The sequence below is a fragment of the Lissotriton vulgaris genome, chromosome 11 (assembly GCF_964263255.1).
Source record: "Lissotriton vulgaris chromosome 11, aLisVul1.2, whole genome shotgun sequence".
NCBI classification, from domain to species: domain Eukaryota; kingdom Metazoa; phylum Chordata; class Amphibia; order Caudata; family Salamandridae; genus Lissotriton; species Lissotriton vulgaris.
This window is the reverse complement of record NC_141699.1, coordinates 359,611,307-359,632,622: the sequence shown is the minus strand read 5'-3', so window position 1 is coordinate 359,632,622 and position 21,316 is coordinate 359,611,307. Positions and strand designations below refer to the sequence as shown.

At 47.0% G+C, this 21,316-nt stretch overlaps 1 protein-coding gene across 1 annotated transcript in view; it reads right to left on the bottom strand.

The window, feature by feature from the left end:
- Window positions 1-21,316, bottom strand: part of NCAPH (non-SMC condensin I complex subunit H) — a 379,053-nt gene that overhangs the window by 252,277 nt on the left and 105,460 nt on the right. The window contains exons 4-5 of the mRNA XM_086943336.1: window positions 18,436-18,528; window positions 17,874-18,012 (exon numbers count right to left, since the gene is read on the bottom strand). Of these exons, the coding sequence (XP_086799462.1) occupies window positions 17,874-18,012; window positions 18,436-18,528 (232 nt within the window). The remainder of the gene's footprint in view (window positions 1-17,873; window positions 18,013-18,435; window positions 18,529-21,316) is intronic.

Below are 21,316 nucleotides of genomic sequence, written 5' to 3'. Positions count from 1 at the left end.
TCGGCGGCCATCTAGGTAAATCTACCAAACCCACATATTTCTGAAAGCTGGACAGCCGGGGGAGTACAGGGAGGTACAGCTTCTATGGACCCCTCAACGTTTTCCTACCCAGAATCCCCTGTAAACCTCAAATTTAGCTGGAAAAAAAATCACAATACATTTGCCAATAGTTAGAAGTTACAGGGGAAAAGGATGGCACAAATGGCAGTTTTTTCAACTCAAGTTCAATATTTTTTATTTCAACTGTTAGTTTCTATAGGAAAACATTAAAGCATCTACACAAATAACCCCTTGCCAAATTCAGAATGTGGTCTACTTTTCTGAAATGTATAGCTTTCCGGGATCCATCATTGCTTTCACACCCATTTCTACCACTAACCGGAAGGAGGTTGAATGCACAAAAAATAGTAATAAGCATTTGCAATGCAATCGGTCTCGCCTTTGGGACCTTATAAAAATGTAGCCATGGGGGCAGAGTTTGCCTGCAACCAAGATGGCCGCATAAGCCGGAGCTCCGCTGCGTGGTCTGCAAATATCCTAAATAATCCTGCACTAGCCTTCTATATGAGCGTTGGAACTGGCTCCCCTGCACTGATGAAGAGCTGAAGCGCACAGCAACCTTTCCCCGGCAGCGCTGCGCTACTGGAAGCCGGAGTTTGGAGGCACGTCGGAGCGGTGAAGATACAGGCCGGAAAAGCTCTGACTCGCGGGAGCTGTCCACCCATGCGACGTCGCACGACGTGCGGCCAAGGAGACGCAGCGGCTGGGGACGGGCGGATCGGGACACTCTACTCTCGCCGGGCAGCAAGGAGCGGACCGGAACACACACAAAGAGGCTTCCCTGTTTAGCGCCTAGGCTCCACACCATACTGGGGCCCGGGGTGCCGACTCGGACATTCTGGGCTCGCAGAGGAAGTGGCGCGCAAGACTTGGGAGGCGGTGGCTACCGGCGGAGAGCGGTGCGGATCCCGGCACCGGAGGTGTGAGCAACAGGGACGCGATCTCATGGCCAGAAAATAGTTCTGTGTGGCCCTGGTGACAGCTCGAGGCGAGAGAGAGCGCCTGCATCGATGTGCTTGTGGGGCCCACCAAGTGGGAGTCTGGCCCTCTGATGGCCCACTGACTCGGTTCCTGGCGCAGCGCTATTGGCATACCAGCCGCAGGGAGAGTGCTGTACCACGTAGAACTAGGTAATAAGCCGCCGCGTGCGTGCCCATTTCAAAGGCCGTGGAGCACGTGCATGGGCTCTGACCAGACCACACGCAGCACAGCGAGGCCTCGAAACACCTCTAGACGGCGGGTAGCACCCTGAGTGTGGGGCTGCGGACGTTGCCTCTCCTCCAGCAGAGCATTGGGGGATGAGCCATCTGGCAAGAAGCACAAAGCCTCAAGACAAGCCAGAGGTGCCACCGACTTGGCAAAGGGGAGCCCTGGGCCGCATCTCGGAACTGCCACCGTACACCTGCGGCAAGTGGAGACCGGCGGACGAGGCCATGATAGTTACTATAAGACCTGCAGCACAATTGGCCTTTTTTGCAGCGCGGGAAGTTATAGATAACCACGGAGCCTAAACTGCACAGCGGCACTTACAGCGCTCTGCGCCATCTGTTGCTACACGAGAGTGGGGCCCAACCGGATCTTAGCACGCTTTCTCTGCCGGGGTGCTGGCTGCCGATCCGGTGATCTGCAAGATGAGAAGAGGTGATAAAACCCCAGACTAAAATCTCCTCCGATCATAGACGCTTGAAGCCGCAAGAAACTGCAAACTCTGACATGGTGGCCTTTCAGGAAAGTGAAGAAGCGGCAGCCGACTCGAACCTAAAGAATATATTACTAGCCATGGAAAAGGGTCTGCAGAACAGCTTGACGGCCCTGGGCTCAAAAATGGACGCCCTCACATATAGGATAGATAGGATGGCGGAGCGGATTGATAAACATGCAGAAAGGTTGGACATGTCCGAGAGGAGATTGTCGGAGGTTGAGGAGGCGCAAACGGAACTGGATACAGATCACAAAAAAAAAAAATCACAAAGCTTATGCAGACTCTACAGGACAAAAATGAAGATTTAGAGGCGAGGTGTCGTCGCTGCAATCTAAGGATAACGGGCCTTCCGGAGACAACGCCGACAGGCAACATGGAGAGATTTATAGAAAAATTGCTGACCACCCTACTGGGGAAAGACTTTTTCCCAGATGTTCGTGGTGGATCGCGCCCACTGCTCCTTGGGTCCGCGCCCTCGCCCGGGGGCCCCACTGTGACCGATCATCGCAAAATTGCTTAACTATAGGGACAGAGATGTGGCTCTGCGCTTGGCCAGAGATAAGAAGTCGTTGCAATACGAGGGATCGGAAATATCTTTGTATTCTGACTTCACCGCCAGAGTGCACTTTGCACCGTACAAACGCCAGCTTAGGTACTTGGGCCTAGACTATGAGATGCTATACCCAGCGAAACTGAGAGTCAACAGTCAGGGGCAATCACACCTGTTTACAGATCCCAGAGCCCTACAACAAGCCCTTCTGAACTGGTCGAGGGACCAGCGCAGGGAAGCCTCGGAGCCGAGGGAAGAAGCCGGCGAGAGCAGTCGACTGGATGAGCAGGAGTAATGGACTGCTAAAAGGTGGCTTCATAAGGCGGTAAGACGCAGAGATTGCGACCAGTTAGGAGCGGTCCTCTGAAAGCCAGTTGTACAGACGGAGATACGATTTGAGGCACTACACTCACGTAACGAGTAAGTCCGCAGTAATGGACTTGGACTAATCTAGTAGCTCAGGGTGATAATAGAACCTGGATACGTCCTGCTTCCAGTGGTGCTAAACTGTTTTCAGGGGATTGTGCCATATACACTGAAATGTAGAATGTTAGTGATAACAGTGCGGGGGTATGACGCTGATTGATATCCTGTACCTGGTGTTGATAGTCTTGATAGGCGACGTCTTTCTCCACCAGGGCAACTAGTGCCTGCTATGAACCACACCGCATAGCGAGTGACGCGATCACAGTGTAGCGCACTCTAGCACTGATAACTGGTGGCATGGCGACTTTGGCCCCGCGCGCAATGCTACCACTTCACTCTCTGAAGTTGTTTCTTAGGAAGTTGAGGGTTAGACAGAGGGTGAGGGAGGGAAAGGGCTCGGTAAGGCCAAATTGGGAGCGATCTGCTTCGGGGTGGGGGAGGGGCGGTTTTGTTGTTCACTAAGCAAGTTGAAGTGTGGGGAGACAGTCTTTCTCTATATGTGCACACACTGCCCACCCAGGGCTCACGAAATTTCTCACCACACGAGATATTCTCACATAAAAGACTTGACAAACACAATAGAGACGACTGCACATGATCAGCCAGCTGTGTTCAGAGCACTCACATGGAACGTTCGGGTACTTGATGACCACCGAAAACATTGCAAGGTCTTAAGTTATTTACAACGACAAAGGGTAGACTTGGCCCTCCTACAGGAGACCCACCTTCCACTCTCAAGTAAGATGCTGCTCAGTAGGGGACTGGCGGGTAACTCCACAGCGGCAGGGTTTACAACACACTCCAGGGGCGTATTGACATGGGTCAACCAGAGATCAAAACTGACGCCGTCGCTTCTGAAGGCGGACCAGGAGGGCAGATTTGTGATATCTCACTGTGAGGGAATGGGGATGGATCCAGTAGTCATAAATGTTTATGGCCCGAACTAAGACTCCCCGGAATTCTATCATGATCTAGCGACAGCTGCACACACTTATTCCACTGCACAGATATTATGGCGGGGGCGACTTCAATTTAGTGCTTAACCCGGCTCTAGATAGATCAGCCGGCCCACCGCGCAAGCCTTCAGCTGCTGCGCAAACATTACTAGCGGAAATCATTAGTATGGACCTGGAGGATGTATGGAGGTGCAGACACTCAACGCAGGGAGGTTACACACACTACTCTGCATACCATGACATTCACACCAGAATCAACTACTGGCTGGAGTCTTCCTCTTTGATGGAAAGCATAAAGGATTGCGCAGTCCTGTCCCGCACACTGTCTGATCACTCCCCGCTCCTGTTAGTTCTAGCAACTCCTACGAAGCGGATCCCACCATTCACATGGCGTTTCCCTCCATACTCACTGCTTGATCCGCTGTTCAGGGGTGAGCTGGCGGAAGCGATCAATACCTTTTTTGAGACTGGAAGCAGTCTACTGACCCAATGTTAAACGGTGTGGGAAGCCTTCAAAGTATACATTAGGGGCATAGCTATGTCAAAACACTCTAGCGTACTTAAATCAATTAGACAGAGGCTGACAATGTTAGAGAAACAATTAGCGATTTTAGAGCAGCGGCAGCGGATTACGTCCGATGCGACAGTAGCGGACGAGATAAAGTCCCTTGTAACTGAATATAACGAGTAAGCAGACAGGGAAGTGCAACACATGGGGAAATACGCTACCGCTCGAACTTATGGAGAGGGGGAACGTCCAAGCTTGTTACTAGCTAGATTACTTAAGGGCAGTAGAAGAAAGTCCCACATCACAGAGCTGAAGAGGCCTGACAGCCAAGTGGTCACTGACGAAACTGAAATAGCAAACTAGTTTAGGAGCGATTACGCTGATCTGTACTCCTCGAGAAGCGGTACCGTGACGGAGGAAATCACTGATTATTTGGAACACAGACTTACCCATGCTAACAAACACGCACCGGGAGTTCCTGATGCTACTGAGAAAGATGAAATCACAGAGGCTCTGGCGAGCATGCGCTCTGGAAGCGCGCCAGGTGCTGATGGACTCACAGTTGGCTTTTACAAAACATTCCAAGACAAACTGATCCCACACTTATCCACATTGTTCGATGACATCTGTGTTGAGGGTATTATGCCGCGGTACATGAGGGAGGCTCTTATAGTCACAATACTTAGGCCAGATAAGACACACGACGAATGCAGCTCGTACAGGCCACTATCACTCCTTAATGTGGATGCAAAAATCTACGCTAAAGTGCTTGCGACCAGACTTGCGCTCTTGGCATCCAGGCTGGTTGCTCCAGAACAGACGGGTTTTATCCCCAGTAGAAATTTGAACTATAAAATTTGCACGGTTCTTTGCTCTATGCAGCATGTTAAGCAGGAAGCGAAGGCTATTGCGGTTTTCCTAGACATGGAGAAGGTTTTCGACTCGGTCGAATGGCCCTTCATGGGACAGGTGTTACAGCGCATGGGACTGGGAGAACCATTTCTGCAAATGCTGGGAGCCCTATACCATAAACCGACGGCTAGGCTCCGATTAGGCGACTTGGTCACAAACCCCTTCCCAATTTGTAGACAAACTAGACAGGAGTGCCCGTTATCCCCCTTGCTGTACGCTCTAGTAGCTGAGCCGCTTGCCTGCGCGCTGCGAGAATACCACAGCAATGAGGGCGTGAGTTTCCCAACATATAAAATAGTGGTCTCGACGTATGCAGATGACACCCTGTTGTATGTAAGGGACCCAGAGAACAACTTATCGCCTATGCTAAGAGAGGTAGTCCGTTTCAGAGCGCTCTCAGGACTAAGGGTCAACTGGTCGAAGTCAGTGGCCTTCCCCCTAACACCAGCGACCAGCAGATTTGAGATGGAATTCCCACTGCAGTCGACTGTGGATCCGGTTAGATATCTAGGTGTACGACTGCACCCGGACTTGGACACTACTCAGAAAATTATGGGGTTGCTTACAGCAGGCTGGAAGCCGACGTAGAGGCGTGGTGCAGACTGCCACTATCCCTTATGGGGCGCATAGCCATCATGAAAATGGTGATACTGCTCTGATTCCTATTCCTATTCAGCGCCATTCCGATGGTATTGTCAAAAGCCTTCTTCCAAACCATGACGCAGCTTATGATTAAACTAGCGTGGGCAGGCAAGCAACCTAGGGTGAAATGGACTGTCTTACTCTACCGTAAGGTATGGGTGGATTGGGAGCTCCGGACTTAGAGAGCTTTATTACAGGGTAGCGCAAGCCGCCCACCTGCACACTTGGATACATGGAGATACGAAGATTACCCATGTGCGAATGGAACGTGTTTTCGCGGACCCTCTGCCTCTCCCAGCCACGATATTCAGACCGATGGATAGACGGACGGGCATATCAGACTATCACTGCTACGAACCATGCCTGGCACTCTTTTGCAGGCACAGAGTGGCGCTTTGTTATACTCGCCGAGCATGACTCTGGAGTGGGCTCTTTGGCTACCACAAATTAGAGAGAGAGGAGTGGTGCAAGCACTAAATCCATTGGGCATAAGATTGGCTGGTGACCTATTCTTGGATGGCATAGTCATGACCTGGGTCCAGACAGCGGCAGATGGTGCAACAGCTCCATTGCGGCTTCGTTTCCAGTATCATAGGGTGCGATGTGCCCTTTCAGACCTGCTAGGGCCTGACTTGGCGGAGCCGCCAGAGGTTACAGAACTCACATATGTTATCAAAACGGAGACACCCCGGAAGTTAATAACAAATTTATACAAAACGGCACTGTCACACCGAGAGCAACAGCTCATTAAAGCCAGAGCGGCCTGGCAAAGATCTGCAGGTCACCATTGACGATGATATGGGGAAGTATTGCTGTACGAGCACACAAAATATATCACTAAACAGTAGACACAGACGAGTACATTTCAAATTTCTTCAAAGAGTGTACTACACCCCCGAGAGGCTAAACAGATACGGTCTCAGGCAGTTGGCTGAATGTGAACGGTGCCACAAACCAGTTGCCGACTTCATGCACCTCGCTTGGCGCTGCTCTGGGGTACTGCAATACTGGGACAGCATCTTTACGGCAGTAAACGCAATACTGGAACTTGAGCTGACCCCGGACCCAGCGCTGGCGCTACTTGGCCACTCCAGAGGCCTACCGGTGGCAGACAATTCGTGGACATGGGGATGCTAATAGCTAGGCGCGTGGTGGCGTGCTGCTGGGTGAGGGGCTCGCTCCCGACGGCTAAGCGATGGACACGCGACTTGTTGTATTGCTGCACGCAATCAGAGAATTATAGTGAGCTACTGCCCCCAACAAGTCGACCAAAGAACTTTTGGGGCCTGTACCAAACCCATCTGAGAGCAGGAGATACAGGGACCACAGAGGCGGCGGCACCGATGACTGAGAGGCCGCAGTCAGTTGAATCAATCATACCAGGAGATGATTAGTTGACACCTTCAGGACGGGACACATACAACAGGAAAACTCTAGAGCAGTAGAGGGATCACAGGGGGGGAGTGGTAAATAAATGGGGGTGCGGGAGTCAGGCTAACTTCCTCTAATGCACAGTGACAATTAGATAGGTGAGAGGTTTGGCACAGATTTAGCTTTGTCACAAATGAGGATTAGGGTGCTAGACCGAACAGTTGCTGACTTTAGGTTAGAATTGACTAGTGTGTGATTGTGAGCTTGGATATCTGTTGACGGGGGGGGGGGGGGTTAGGATTGGGGTGGGGGGGATATTGTTTACTATATCTTGATATGTCAGAAGTCTACGAATGGTGGGATTATTGAGGAAAGACCTAGGAACAGGTAGGGACGGGGGGTGAAAGATAGGGTGCCATAGTTCTCTCTTGAGGGGAATAGTAAGACATCCTACAACTTGAACACGAATAGCATAATGCACAACAAATGTCTGCCCCACCGCCGGACTCCAGGTTTGTCGGCTAAAAGGCTGTGTTAAACTTGTAATTCTAGGTTCCATCCTTCTCACCCTAATGCCGCCGGCCTCCGGGTTGTAGGCTACTGGCAGGATGTTACCATTGAAAAGAACAATAAAGGTTTTTGAAAACTAAAAAAAAATAAAAATAAGAAATAAATATTTAGCCATGCAGCACATTATGCAGGGTGCTGTAATATCTACTGTTTAAAATGGAGGCTTCGACATTAATAGGCACATTACTATATTATACAAGGTTTATAATATTATAATATTTACAGAACAGTTGCAGCGGCTCTGTTAGAGTGGAAGCGACCTAGGTAAACACCTCACCACTTAAGGCCACTCATTTCAAGTTTATGCTAGCAGCCGACATTTGTATCAAGTTAGTTTCAAATGTCGTAGTGCTTCAGTGATTTTTCTATGTTCACAATACTAAAACATTTAACAAAATAGTGGGGACTGTGCTTTTTTGTTTTTAACCAACAAACAGGCTTCCAGCCAAGTCCATCATCACAGGATGGCACAGACTTAATTTTTTACAAAACATGACTTTTCTGGGTTGTGTGCCAAATAATTATGAAAGTCTTGCTGCACATGATTCAGTTTCAAATCTTTTGATATGTAACACATCTGAGCATACAAAGTTGAAATAAACATGGCACAATATGGGCCGGCTCGAAATAATCAGGGGGCGGGGCGGAGCCGAGGCGGAGGTGATCCGCCTCGGCTCCCGACCTGTGTCCCCTATTCGGGGGGATAACGCTGTCATTCAGCCTACAGACTGCGCCATAGAGGGGACTTCTGCTGTCCGATACCCCAGAGCATGTCTGGCTCGAGTTTCAGGGCAAGTGGAGCAGTGGTGACTGTAACGGAGGGCGATATCTGTGGACGCCGTGGACAAAGACCGCCATCTTGGCAGCAACGGCAGGGAATGGCCGCAACGTACCGCGCCTGATGTAAGCGGCGTAACAAGTAGCCCTCGCCACAAAATAACCGGAGCACCGGAGGGACCCTGACCTGTAGGGGTCGTCAGGAGGGCATAGTCAGCGGAGCGGTGTGTGTCCCAACGCGCGTGCAATAGGGAGCGCACCGGCGGGCTGCGGCGATCCTCCGCGGAGGCGATCTGGGAAGAAAACGCCCGTCGGGTGCTGGAACGGAGCACACACCAGCTGTAGTGGTGAGCCAGACTTGGAGGGCAGTTGCGGGGCGGACCCGGGGCACCGGAGTATTGCCCCCACACAGTGCCTGACTTTAGGATGGCGGGCGGTGGCTGACATTGCAACAAAGGCACTCTTGGGCTGAATACTGATTGAAGCGGAGGTCACGCACAGCACGGAGCATACAGGGAGCCCGCTCCGGTGATCACACTGAGGATTGACATAGCACTGCAAGGGGGGACACCGGAGGCTCAAAGGCAGATGACACAAGGTCTGCCTGCTTCCAAGATGGCCGAGACCACACATGATGAGCTCGATTCCATGTAGCACCAGAGTGCACCTTTACAAGCAGGCATCAGGCCGGACAGGGCACCTTATTTTGATTAGGGGCACTCCTATAAGACGCTTTGGAGAATTGTATGACCATAATTACAGCTCCCGACGCAGGCTACGGGAACACGAACGCAGAGGATAGTGCCCTGGTGGACTCTGGAGGACTTTTTCGTTGGACTAGTCCCTCCCTCCATACCCTGCATCCTACCCACCCTTCCTCTATGCGGTGAATGCTGCTGTTTATTCTTGGACAGTTCTCGCTGGACTCTAGCCCTTCCTTCCCTCCAGACCTTTGCATCCCACCCACCCCTCCTCTATGCTGGTACTCGTGTAGTGTTTGCAGCGGTCCTTTGTACTCTCTACCACCCCTAGAGTGTTTCCAGTCACATCCCTCCTGTCAAGATAGAAGATAACTCTAATGACTAGTATACTATTTGATTTTTAGATTGTATCCATGTGTATCCCCTCCCTGTGTTAGAATTATAGCTTTTACGACTAATCGCCGGTGGAACTGTTGGAATATAGCCAGGTGTACCCCTTCCCCCGTGTGAAGAGATAACCCTATCCACTAGAGCAAAAAGAAAGGTGTTCCTGAAATGTGTAACGTAACTGATTTTATGTAAAGTGCCTTGTAAAGGGGCAGCTGAAATTCCAGGAGCCTAGTCCCGACAGCTCGACGACTTCGGAGGGCTGGAAGTGGTCCCCCGCTACACGGCGGAGGAGGGCACTGGACATCGAAGGCTGTCTTATGTAAAGCGCTCTGATAACCTAATCGGTTCAAGATCCTGAAATGTGCAACGTAACTGATTCTATGTAAACTGCTGTGATAACATGTAACGGAACTGGTGCTATGTAAAGCGCTCTGATAACCTAATCGGTTCAAGTTCGCGCTATAGAAAACTCTAAAATAAATAAATAAATAAATAAATAATCAAGACCGAAGTCACTGGAGCCAGTGACCAGGCTGCGCTGCAGGTAGTTCTGTACACAGAATGAAAGATGAAGCTGTGCAGCTGCACATACTTGGCAGAAAATAAACATTTAATCTTTCTCTTTGTTCGCTTAAAATAAGCAACCGGTGGTCTCCAAACACACATTTTATGCTAAAACCAGTCTTTTGCAGGTAGAGGTTAAGCAAAACGTCACTTGTTTTGTTGTACTGGATGAGACTGTTCTGTGGTAAGATAGGTTTACTGCACTATATGGACCCTTTTCTGGGCAAGCGGAGGGAATGTTCAGCATAAAAACGCCACGGTCTGTTTTATAGAACTCTTGATCTGGAGACTGCAAAGTAAATTGCATGGCACGGACCCGACAAAAGACATTTTTGAGTTACATAATTAGATCAGGACACATATTTCAAATAGCGAGCTGTGAAAAGAGAATACAACGTTCCTTTTTGTGAAAATATTTCCCAATAGTTCAGAAAAAACATTTTAACATTTTATTTTTCACCCACATGTCTTGAATCCGCAGTGGTGCATTTTTACATTGATAAGGGGAGGGAAGCTAGTGGTCTATTGATCCAACAAGTCTCTGTTTGCTGACTTTCCAGGAGCTGTCTGTTTTATGCTGGCAAATGAACCTGCTTAGAGCTTTTGTTTCAAAGTAAACCAGGTATGGGAACACATGGAGAGAAATAATGTCTTTCAGCGGTAAATGGTATAGTCCAAAGCTCTGTCTTTAATATAAAATCAGGGCATTCGGTGGTCATATCACTGAAAATACAAGATTTGAAAAAAATATTATTGTCTTCGGGTGCTCGTGAAAGAATTTCAATGAACTGGAATCTAGAATGCTAAAGCAATTCTGGTAGTTTACTGACACTCTACTGGTCGTTTTCTATCAAGACAGTTAAATAGAGGAAGTTGAACAGAAAAAAAAGTCCCTAAGCGGAAGCAGACAAGTCCTAGGGCTGATCTCCAGAGCCCACAAAGTACATACACATAAGTATATACTAAAGTATACACAAGAGGTCTCGAATGCTCGACCTAAAAATGGGCTATGTCCCAGTAAAATGACAAAACTGTAGAAAATGTTTGTTGACAAAAGTAGGCCTGTCCCTGAAAGCTCAGAATATGGCGATTTCTGCACCTCAAACCCTTTTTTGGTACCATTTGCAGGGAAAACCCAGACGCTTTATTTTGCAGCACTTTTTCCCCCATTGGCCAAATAAAGCACAAACTGTTGCTGTATATTAGCTAATTTCTGGGTTTCCTCCCGGGAATCCACAAACCCTGGGTACCTTTAAAATCCTTAGAAAGTTGGAAGAAAAGGACGCAAATTTGGTGTGAATATCTTATGTGGACAAAAGGTTATAGGGGCCTAAGCACAAACTACCCCAAATAGCGTAAAAAAAGGCTTAGCACAGGGGGGAAGGCCTAGCAGCGAAGGGGTTAAACAAATCACTATTCTGGCCAAACAGGAGTGCTACGAACACAGTTTAAAACTTAAAAGCAGATTAAGCAATGTCTTAGAAACACTCTGCTTAGCCTCGGAGGTGTATTTTGATTTTTTACCTTGTTAAAACAAAAAGGAAGGTGGAGGTGAATTGCCTTCAACAGGCCTCAACACAGTATAAGGAAAAACTAGGAGGGAAATTTAAACAGTCAAGGAAAGAACGTATGCAGGTTAAGGACAGATGGGTGGATATTTGGAGCATTTTCCGGTTAGGAACAATTGATGGATAGTCCACTGCGGCCCTCAAGAAATTGCTCACATTTTAGTCTGCTCTTTGTCTCTATTTTCGGACAAACAATATTTGATTGAGACACCTTTAATTGCGCTAACCAGGAAATAGTTCATGTATCTTATATATAACGAAGGTTGCTGGCCAGACTTTAGAATGAGAATCTTCACTGTGGTTGGGTAAGCGCCAGGATGCCCTCTGGGTGACAGGTCTGCGCTTTATAAGTACACAAAATATTTATCCAGTGTGAGTTTTCCCCACTTTGACCTCAAGGATCCGAATTAATAAGATACTGTATTTGTAGGTCTAATCTTGTCATTTTCTGCTAGTCTGTATTATGCTACCATGGAAAAGAAAATGTTATGGCGATTATTTATTAAGTATAACACCACTAATCGTGAGGGTGCTGTACACGTTTTGGAGGTTATGTATTCATACACAGCGCTAGATAAATTATGTATGCAAAAAAAAAAAAAAAAGACATTTGAGAAAAGTGTTTTACATTTGGTTTAGAAAAACAATTTAAAAGACTTTTTCAATATATCTTCGTATGCGACACATTTAACACTTTTCAGGCCTATCGATGCAGAATAGTATTAGGAAAATATTTTTGCACTCAACTCCGGAACACTGAAAGTGTTATGTGCCTTTAGCTGAGAAACCAAGTGACAAAAGAGGACTGGGATATCTTGTAATCAATGGTAGCTTAATTAAGCAATATTACCACACTGTAATAAATGCAGAGATAGACTAAACCAATAAGAATTCTGACAATTATTTGCCTGCATTCAAGATTCATTGGTACCATGGGCAGGGCCAGGCATACAATTTACACATCGCTACAATGCCACCATGGGGGATAATGCACTTTACAATTATACATAACACAGGTATGAATGAGACAGACCGTGAATGTTTTTATTTTATTGTGTGAATTGGGAAGAATGGATGCCAAGCGCCCTATTGCCACATGTTTGCTGGGTTTCAACAGCTGTTCAGCATTTGCTGTGACTAGCCATCTAGCGTAAGAGCTGATCATTGAAGATCAGTCAATTAATAGTAGCCCAAAAAATTCCAGGACTGGCATATTCTGTAATTACACACACTGAACAGAAATTAAGAGGCAGACACGCGTAAGCTGTGTCGCCAGAACCTAAATGCCTGATGGAAACTACTGAACACTACATTTCATCTCTGGATATCTAGTCAGCGTCTACGTATAATACATTTCTGAACAGAAACCCCCTTATAAGTATGCATGGCATTATGAATTAGAAATGGCACTGCTAAACACATTAAATTACCATCATTAAGGCTGAGCACTCTAGTTTGAAGCAATTATATGCTATCTTCAGTGTGTGGGAGGACAACCTTCTATAACAGTCACAATAAAGTTACTACTCTATTTATATTATCAAGAGATATTCACTGCAAATGGTTTCAGAACATAATTTCGATATTTTTCATTTCTGGGGAAGGGAACGAGGAAAGAAAGCATCAAGAGAAGGATAATCATACATTTTATTTGTCGCTCTATTTCGTTGGCACATATTGACAAATTCTGAAAGTATATAATGCCAGGGGACATTTGGGGCCACGGCATATGAAATTTGTGATGGCCTAACATACATACAATTGGGAACAAAAGGGGTTAGGTCCTTTATGTGGTGAGGACTAGACCTAATATCAATAGTGAACAACACAAAGTACCCAAACCACAGTGACTCAATACGTTTTTTTGATACAGGGTAAGAAACCAATTTATTGTCGCTTCCCTAGACACCATTATTTCGTGTCAATCATTTTGTATTTTTTATATTTTTAAAGAATTGCTGACAGAAAAAGACATTGATTGCAAATATTTACAAGGCTAAACAAACTTTACCAAACATTAAAGGCAAAGACTATTTACACATTTAGAAACCATTATGTCACACATTAGAAAGTATTCTCACATCAGACATTAAATAAAACAATTATTGGAAAAATAATACAAACATTTTGATTACAAACAACAACAAAAATTGCAAACACTGAATGAGAGAAACTAGGGGTTAGGAGGATAGAATATAAGTAATTAAATGACATATATATTTTAATGCTGGACCAGCCGGTCCTAGGTTTTGTACAACAATGATACTTTGTGGGGGGAGGAGCCAGGTTGCGGACCAAAATGGCCGGCCGCAGTCTCCCACCACCACATCCAGCTTCTTAACCAGCACCTCTATTATGTTCCTGCACGGCGGAGGTGAAGCGGCGCAGATCCATGCGCGCCCGAGTGCTCTGGCGGCTTCATAGCCGGAGATGTGCCGTCTCGAAGTTTGCGGCCCGCCCCTGCCTGAAGCCGGGGTCTAAGGTACTGAAATGCCCGGCCCAGAACGCAACAACGGCAGGGTGTGTGGCGGAAGTACCGGTCTGGGGCAGATGAAGACTTGGATTTACCCAATTTTTTACGGCGATTCTCATACAGCGCCACAGCAATGTTGAAATTTGACTTGATGCTTTTCTGCGGATGCCTGAGGTAAACCCCCCCCCCCCCCCCCCCCCCCCCCCCCCCCCAGCTGGTCATTCTGTGGATGTGTGACCCGTGCAAATCGTATCGATCCCGACGGCGGTGAGTCTCTCCCAATACCCCCGCCGGGACTATTTGCCTGCTATTTGATAAGCGACCTTGGGACACTTTTTGCCTAGTGGGATGCGCTCCGTGTGGGAGCACCTTGCACGCAATTGCGCCTGAAGGGATCTCGAGACCGATCCTGAAATGCTCTGCAGGGGCCACGAAAATGACGCGACCGGACACCTGGAGCGGATCGGCCTGGTGTGATGGAGCCTCGGCTGATGCTATGACTGCCGCTACTGGGGGAGAGATGGAGGTCCTGCGGCTGGGGGATGTTATGGCGGCCATTGCTGACTGGCACTACGCATGCAACGCCGGATGGAGACCGTGGAGAGAGACCAGGATGCTGTTGTGCGTTGGGGTCGTCCAGGTGGAGCGGCTCCTGCCCTGATTCGCGGATTGCTCGAGATTGTGAGACATGTTGATTGTTGGCAGTCGGCTCATGGGTGCCCCCAGGACTTGGTGGTCTCGGGGCTGGATGGTGACATCCTGTGGGCCCACGCTCGACAGAGGGATAGTGGCGCTGTGTGCTGTCCGTCAAAAACAGCGGAGGCGGAAGATCCGATGATGGCGTAGTTATTGGGAGCATTACCTTGTTCCGATGATCAATTGCTCGATAGCGGCGGGCAGCGGTGGCGCTACGACAAGTCCTTTTCCCTTTGTTTCGGACTGATGCTGAAGAGCGAGCGCCATCTCTTATGCTCCCTGATGGCTCTTAGATATTTGGATAATTACTTCTTTCGAGCGACATCACTGTGTATTGCCGTACCACCGGATGGCATCCTCTTCCCAGTCTGGTACTTTGACTCACCTACACCTGTAAGAGAGAGTCTGGGTTGCAACCGTAAAGTGGACCGGGCGGGCCTGGGTTGAGTATCGTAATGCTACTTTCAGTGTGGGGCCAATGCGGGACTTTTTTACTTATGTCATGATGGCGCTAACGGCAGACTGGCAAAGATCGAACCCACTCAAAATACGTTTATTGTATTGCATTCCGGTTTTCTATATGGAGTGGGTATTTGCTGTGGTGGGGGGAGGGGGGTAGGCGTGGGCTGTGGGTCTGTCCTGGTGTCCTCCTCCGTTCTCTTTTTCTTTTTTCCTTTTTCCTTCCTTTAGTTTTTTCTTCAACTTAGTCGAGCGATAGCTCTCTTCCGCTCTCTTCTAGATTTCGGGTTCATATAACGGGCGACAAGCACGCTGCTGAGGGGGAGGCCGTAGCCATAGGCAGGGTTGCAGGGTAGGGGGTTCGGGCAGGGGTATTACTGTTTTTCTTTTTCTGTTTCTAGGGCCCCTTTTTTCTTACCTTTACTCTTGGCTTTCCCTTTACTCTTCTTTCTTTCCCTTCCTTTTTGGGAACCGAGTGATAGTTTGCTCACCGTACGTTCTTCTGGTTCTAATTACGAGGGTGGATGTTTCTTTTAAAAGTTTTAAGATGCAGCAGGCATGTTCTGCAGGGGAAACGGCCTTTACAACGAAGCCGTTTCCCCGAAATCTTTAACCACGCATGCAGTACAACGCATGCGTGGTTACCACTAATGCCTTTACCACGCATACCTTTACTACGATGTTTGTAGTAAAGGCATATGTGGTAAAGGTAAAAAGAAAAAAAGGGGGGCTTGGGGGGGTCTCCCCCCCAAATAAAACAACTCACCATAAGTCACGTTGGCGTCAGCGTCGTTAAAGAGAAATCGGAAAAAAATGCCGTTTTCTCTTAACGACGTATGACGTCACCACGCAATTATTCGAGGAAAAGTTTATCCGTGGTAAACGAATTCCGTTGTAACGCATGCGTGGTAAAGGCATGCGTTGCAACGGAATTCGTTGTATCATCATATATTCGTTCTGCATTGGCGTGCGAACTGTACTGTTTAATTGTCTATCCTGTTTAATACGCACTAGTGTCAACGCCCTGCCTGTATTAGTCCTGACTGCGAAGATCCGGATTACTGATAACCCTTGCTATGATGATTGTTCGACGCCGGATCCTGTTTTTTCCTAAATCTTAAAAAGAAACCTCTTTAATCCTGGTACCTATGTGGTACGGTCATTATCCTGAGCTGCAATGGGGCAATTGGGAGGTGGACTCTTGCGTACTTATGGCTTTTACTGATTTGCTGCCCGTGATTGTAACTACTTATTGTATCAATAAAGGTTTACCAAAAATTAAAAAAATTAAAAAACAATGATTCTTTGTATCTCCCAAACACTGCCGACGCGTTTCTAGACCAGACTGGAGTCACTGGTCTGTCATCACATACAGCCCTGATGACAGACCAGTGACTCCAGTCTGGTCTAGAAACGCGTCGGCAGTGTTTGGGAGATACAAAGTATCATAGTTGTACAAAAGCTAGGACCGGCTGGTCCAGCATTAAAATATATATAAGTCATTTAATTACTTATATTCTATCCTCCCAACCCCTAGTTTCTCTCATTCAGTGTTTGCAATTTTTTTGTTGTTTGTGATAAAAATGTTTGTATTATTTTTTCAATAATTGTTTAATTTAATGTCTGATGTGAGAATACTTTCTAATGTGTGACATAATGGTTTCTAAATGTGTAAATAGTCTTTGCCTTTAATGTTTGGTAAAGTTTGTTTAGCCTTGTAAATATTTGCAATCAATGTCTTTTTCGGTCAGCAATTCTTTGAAAATATAAAAAATACAAAATGATTGACAAAATAATGGTGTCTAGGGAAGCGACAACAAATTGGTTTCTTACCCTGTATCAAAAAAACGTATGTGGTTTGGGTACTTTGTGTTGTTCACTAACATACATACAAACACCAAAATTTCAAAAAATCTAGTTTTTGCAGTATGAAGTGTTACAATTTTATTTTGTACTTTTGACAGACCCAAAAGGATCAAGATTTAACATCCACCATTCAGAGAGAATTCTATTAATAAAGGTTCAATCAGAGAAAAAGGTCTTGATCAGAGTTAATTTCTTTCTGGCTATCAGATATATATATTCTGTATATTTATACACAGAAGGAAAACACACCACCCTTAGAAGTGTGCCGGCGTCCAAACTCTGGGCAGAAACTTGAATATATGCGTCTCTTTCCTCGCCTGACTGCCGCTGGGAGAACTCAGGAAGTGGTTTGAGGGTTTCCAGATATATATATATATATATATATATATATATATATATATATATATATATATAAATAAATGGTACCACAATGGTAACTGCAAAAATTGGCAGACACCTGTTTTACAGACCACAAGTTTGAGGCCTCTCAGGGACCAAAGAAAACACAGGCTCTACGAGAGATTGTTCAGTCCTTTTGTGTGATCAGTGTGAAGACTCTCCTGGTTTCTGAAACCTACAAGTAGTGACAGAGTTGCTTTCCACTGCCCACAGAAACCCAAATAGCAGCCTATGGTTTACTGTCCACACACTGCCCCTTTGTTGCTGCTGGTAGTCACATTACCTGGATTTAATAGATCAGACTCCCCTGGAACCTGAGATTCCGTGCCCAGACCGCCGAGCACCCTGTACACATCAGCATGAACAGCATCAACTCGCACTGCATAGATCTTCGCACTGGCGTCCAACGTGCCTGCCGCAATCTGGTAATTAAAGAAGTTGGGAACGTAAGAGTCATGTCGGTAGTCTCTAATGCCACCATCTGTGGCAGAGGGCAGGAAGGTAAATGGCAAGCAGCGGCCATTATAGAGGAGAAGGACAGCGACAACTGCTCAAAAAAGCCATCAATGGTAGACTCGGAGGGACAGAGAAAAAAATAGGTGTAGCAGTACAAATAAAAGGAATACAAAAGCGAAAAAGTCTGAATTCAGAAAAGGGGCATAAGAAAGAAGAAAACCCAGGAGGGCAACCTGTACAAGTTTGCAATGTTTGTGGTGCATGCAACAGTTATGTACACTATATATCTAAAATCTGACAATTCATGGGATCAGCTGTTGTGAAAATACACCCTTCCCCAAATGCCATAGTGTAAAACAAACAAAATGTTCAGGACTAAAGTAACTCACCTTGAAATTAGTGAGTTCAGAGTCTTTCTGTTTTAGGATATCAGCCATATAGTCGATCAAGTGGAGGCCGAAAGCATTCTTTGTGGTGATTTTCTGCAAAGACATTTATTAGCATTAAATGAGAATCCCCCAATGATCACCATGGAGAACTAGGAGGGATTTTCAAATTGGCTCAAGGTCAGATTCTATTGCGAAGATAAGGACTACAGTACAGAGACAGATAAGTGGCAAACTAAGACACACCTGCACATCACAATTATCCCACCAATAAACTAAATAAGATGAAGCCCTAAACCCTAATACTCAACACAGCAGTGTACCCAACCTCCCCAGAAGGACCAACATCACGCCACATCATGATCTACACTAACTCTGATTCAGAAGAGATGCAAGTTCACAATGCTGGCCCGCGCCTACAAGGCACAACGAAGGACCAGTCTACATCAACAAACGCCTGACCCTCCACCAACAGACCAGACACCTTCGATCTACTTCTCTCTTCCTTGCAAAACACCCCCAATTATCAGTCGAGCAAACAGCAGAGGACACTCCTTCCCACACCTGGCAGCCAAGGATTGCAACAACCTCCGCCTGCACCTCAGAACCACACCGTTGCTGCAGTGATTCAGAAGAGAATTAAAGACATGGATGTTTGAAGGATCAAACCACCATGAAGCAGCAAACTGCTTCAGCGTCTTGAGACGCTCACAGGTGATTTGCAACACTCAATAAATGTTTGATTGACTAAAAAAAAAAAAAAAAATCCTCTCTAAACAAAAAACAAAAGTGTGATGCATATCGGAGAATAACTACACAATACACTTCCGCTTTTGTTACTGTGTATTCAAAGCAAGAATTCAATTCCGGACCTTACCTCTTCCATGTCAGATATGTCCAGCTTACCTGTCCTAATAAGGAAGTACTATCTAACTCATCATTATGCACTGTAATTCTGCCTTTGGATTAACACAAACATCCCTCTTCACCCTTTCCGTGCCGTAGACGTAATGGTTATGTCCTCGGCAGCGGTGCTGCTGTTCCAAGGACATAACCATTACTTCCTGCCACTGGCCCAAGGGGGAAGCTCTGGCACTCCCCCGTGGATCACCCACCAACATGCCCCCACTGGGGTTGGCAGCAATAGCGCTCACGGCGCGCTGACTTAATCATAGGCCACTAGGGATGCACTGGAAGCCATTTGCTTCCAGCGATTCCAGATAGAGGACAGATTTTTGGTAAGTCGTTCTTTCGGCAGGAGGGGTTGGGGGCAAGGTTGGCGGAAAAACACAGGTGGAAAGAAAGAGTTCTTCCTTTTCGCTTTTACCCGGATTCCTGCTCCACAATCGCGGGTGAGGCCCACGATAGTGAAGCAGGAAACCATCCACTGGACGACCAGGCATGTTCCTTTCTGCTGTTGGGGGAGCTACCCCTTAGGCATGGGTCACTCACTTGGGGGCATGTGTAGCAGTGTTCTGCCCGCCCCGCCTTCCCGGGAGCTGTTTTGGCCAATCAGCCCGCCACTCCCAGGGAGGGGCTGAAACCCACTAGGCGCCAGGGTTTTACATTTTGCGCATTTTGAGAGTGTCCCCTTGTGTAAGGGTCATTTCCTAGTAAGCAATATGCTTTTTCGGTGTTTTGCCCCCCTGGGCCTAGATTGGTTGCATTTTCGGCCAATGTACTGATGGACTGGGGGGTGATGTGGGGAGTAGGGGTGCTAAAACCCACTAAAGGCCAGAGATTACTTGTTAATTGGGCAAGGGAAGCTCCGAATTTTGTGCCTTTTGGGAGTGGGTAAGGGTCGTTCCCCAGTGGGCAATATGCTTTTTTTGTGTTTGGCCCCCTTGGGGCTAGACTGACTGTATTTTCGGCCGATCTAGTCCCCCGCGGGGGGATGTGGTGGGAGGGGGGGGGGGGGTTGAAAGCCCACTAGAAACCAGTGAGTACTTGTTAATTGGGCAAGGGCTGCTCCCCTTTTGAGATGAATGAGGTGCCCATTTATCCCTCCTCGGGGGTAGATAGACCTTATATTTTTAGGCCCATCTTCCCCCAAAGGGAAAAAGCCACTAGACCACCACAGATTTGTTTTAAAAATATAGTGAAAAGTGTTTTGAGAAGTGGCCCCTTGGACAAGGGTCACTCCCCTTTTGGGGGTGAATGTTTTGGCCATTTGCCTGCTTCTGCCCCAGGCTTTTATTTTTAGTCCCCAGAGCCCCCCCCTCCTCCCCCCAAGGGGGACAAAAGCCACTAGACCACCAGGGAAAGTTTGTGTGTGAAATGTAGTTAGGCTGATGATCTGCATGTTGTGCAATCATTTGCGATTTTAACGTCTTTTTCTACTTTTCAGTTTAGTGCAAAGCTTATGGGTTTTTTTGCGGATGAAGTGCAGCTTTTAGAGGAAGACACTGGTGTGCCAATAGTGCAGCAAGAGGCATCTGGATTGCAGACTGAGACAGCAAGGCTTTCCATTGGAAGTGCTGGACTCTGGGTTGACCCAACCATGGTGCAGCCGGTATTGCATGCCCTTTAGTAGTGTTGCAGGGTGTAGAGTAATTTTTCTTTTTTTTTTTTTTTAAAGTTCAAAAACCTTTATTACATTCCAAAGCTAGGTACATCAATACAGTGTATGTATGCAATGATACAGAGCATGGCTTAGCAAAATACCCAATATCTTCCCGTGCAGGGCAGATTCTAGCAATAATTAATATGCATCTGAAAGGACCATCAACAGCTGGCCTGAACTCCTGCCCACCCAGAACGCCCCACATTACAACAGTAAAATCATAGAGTGTCCGAAGTAAGCAACATAGCACATTACTGAAGCTTCACAAAAGGGAGGAGACTCCCACATCTCACACCACGTACACAAGCAAGCTGGTCCAAC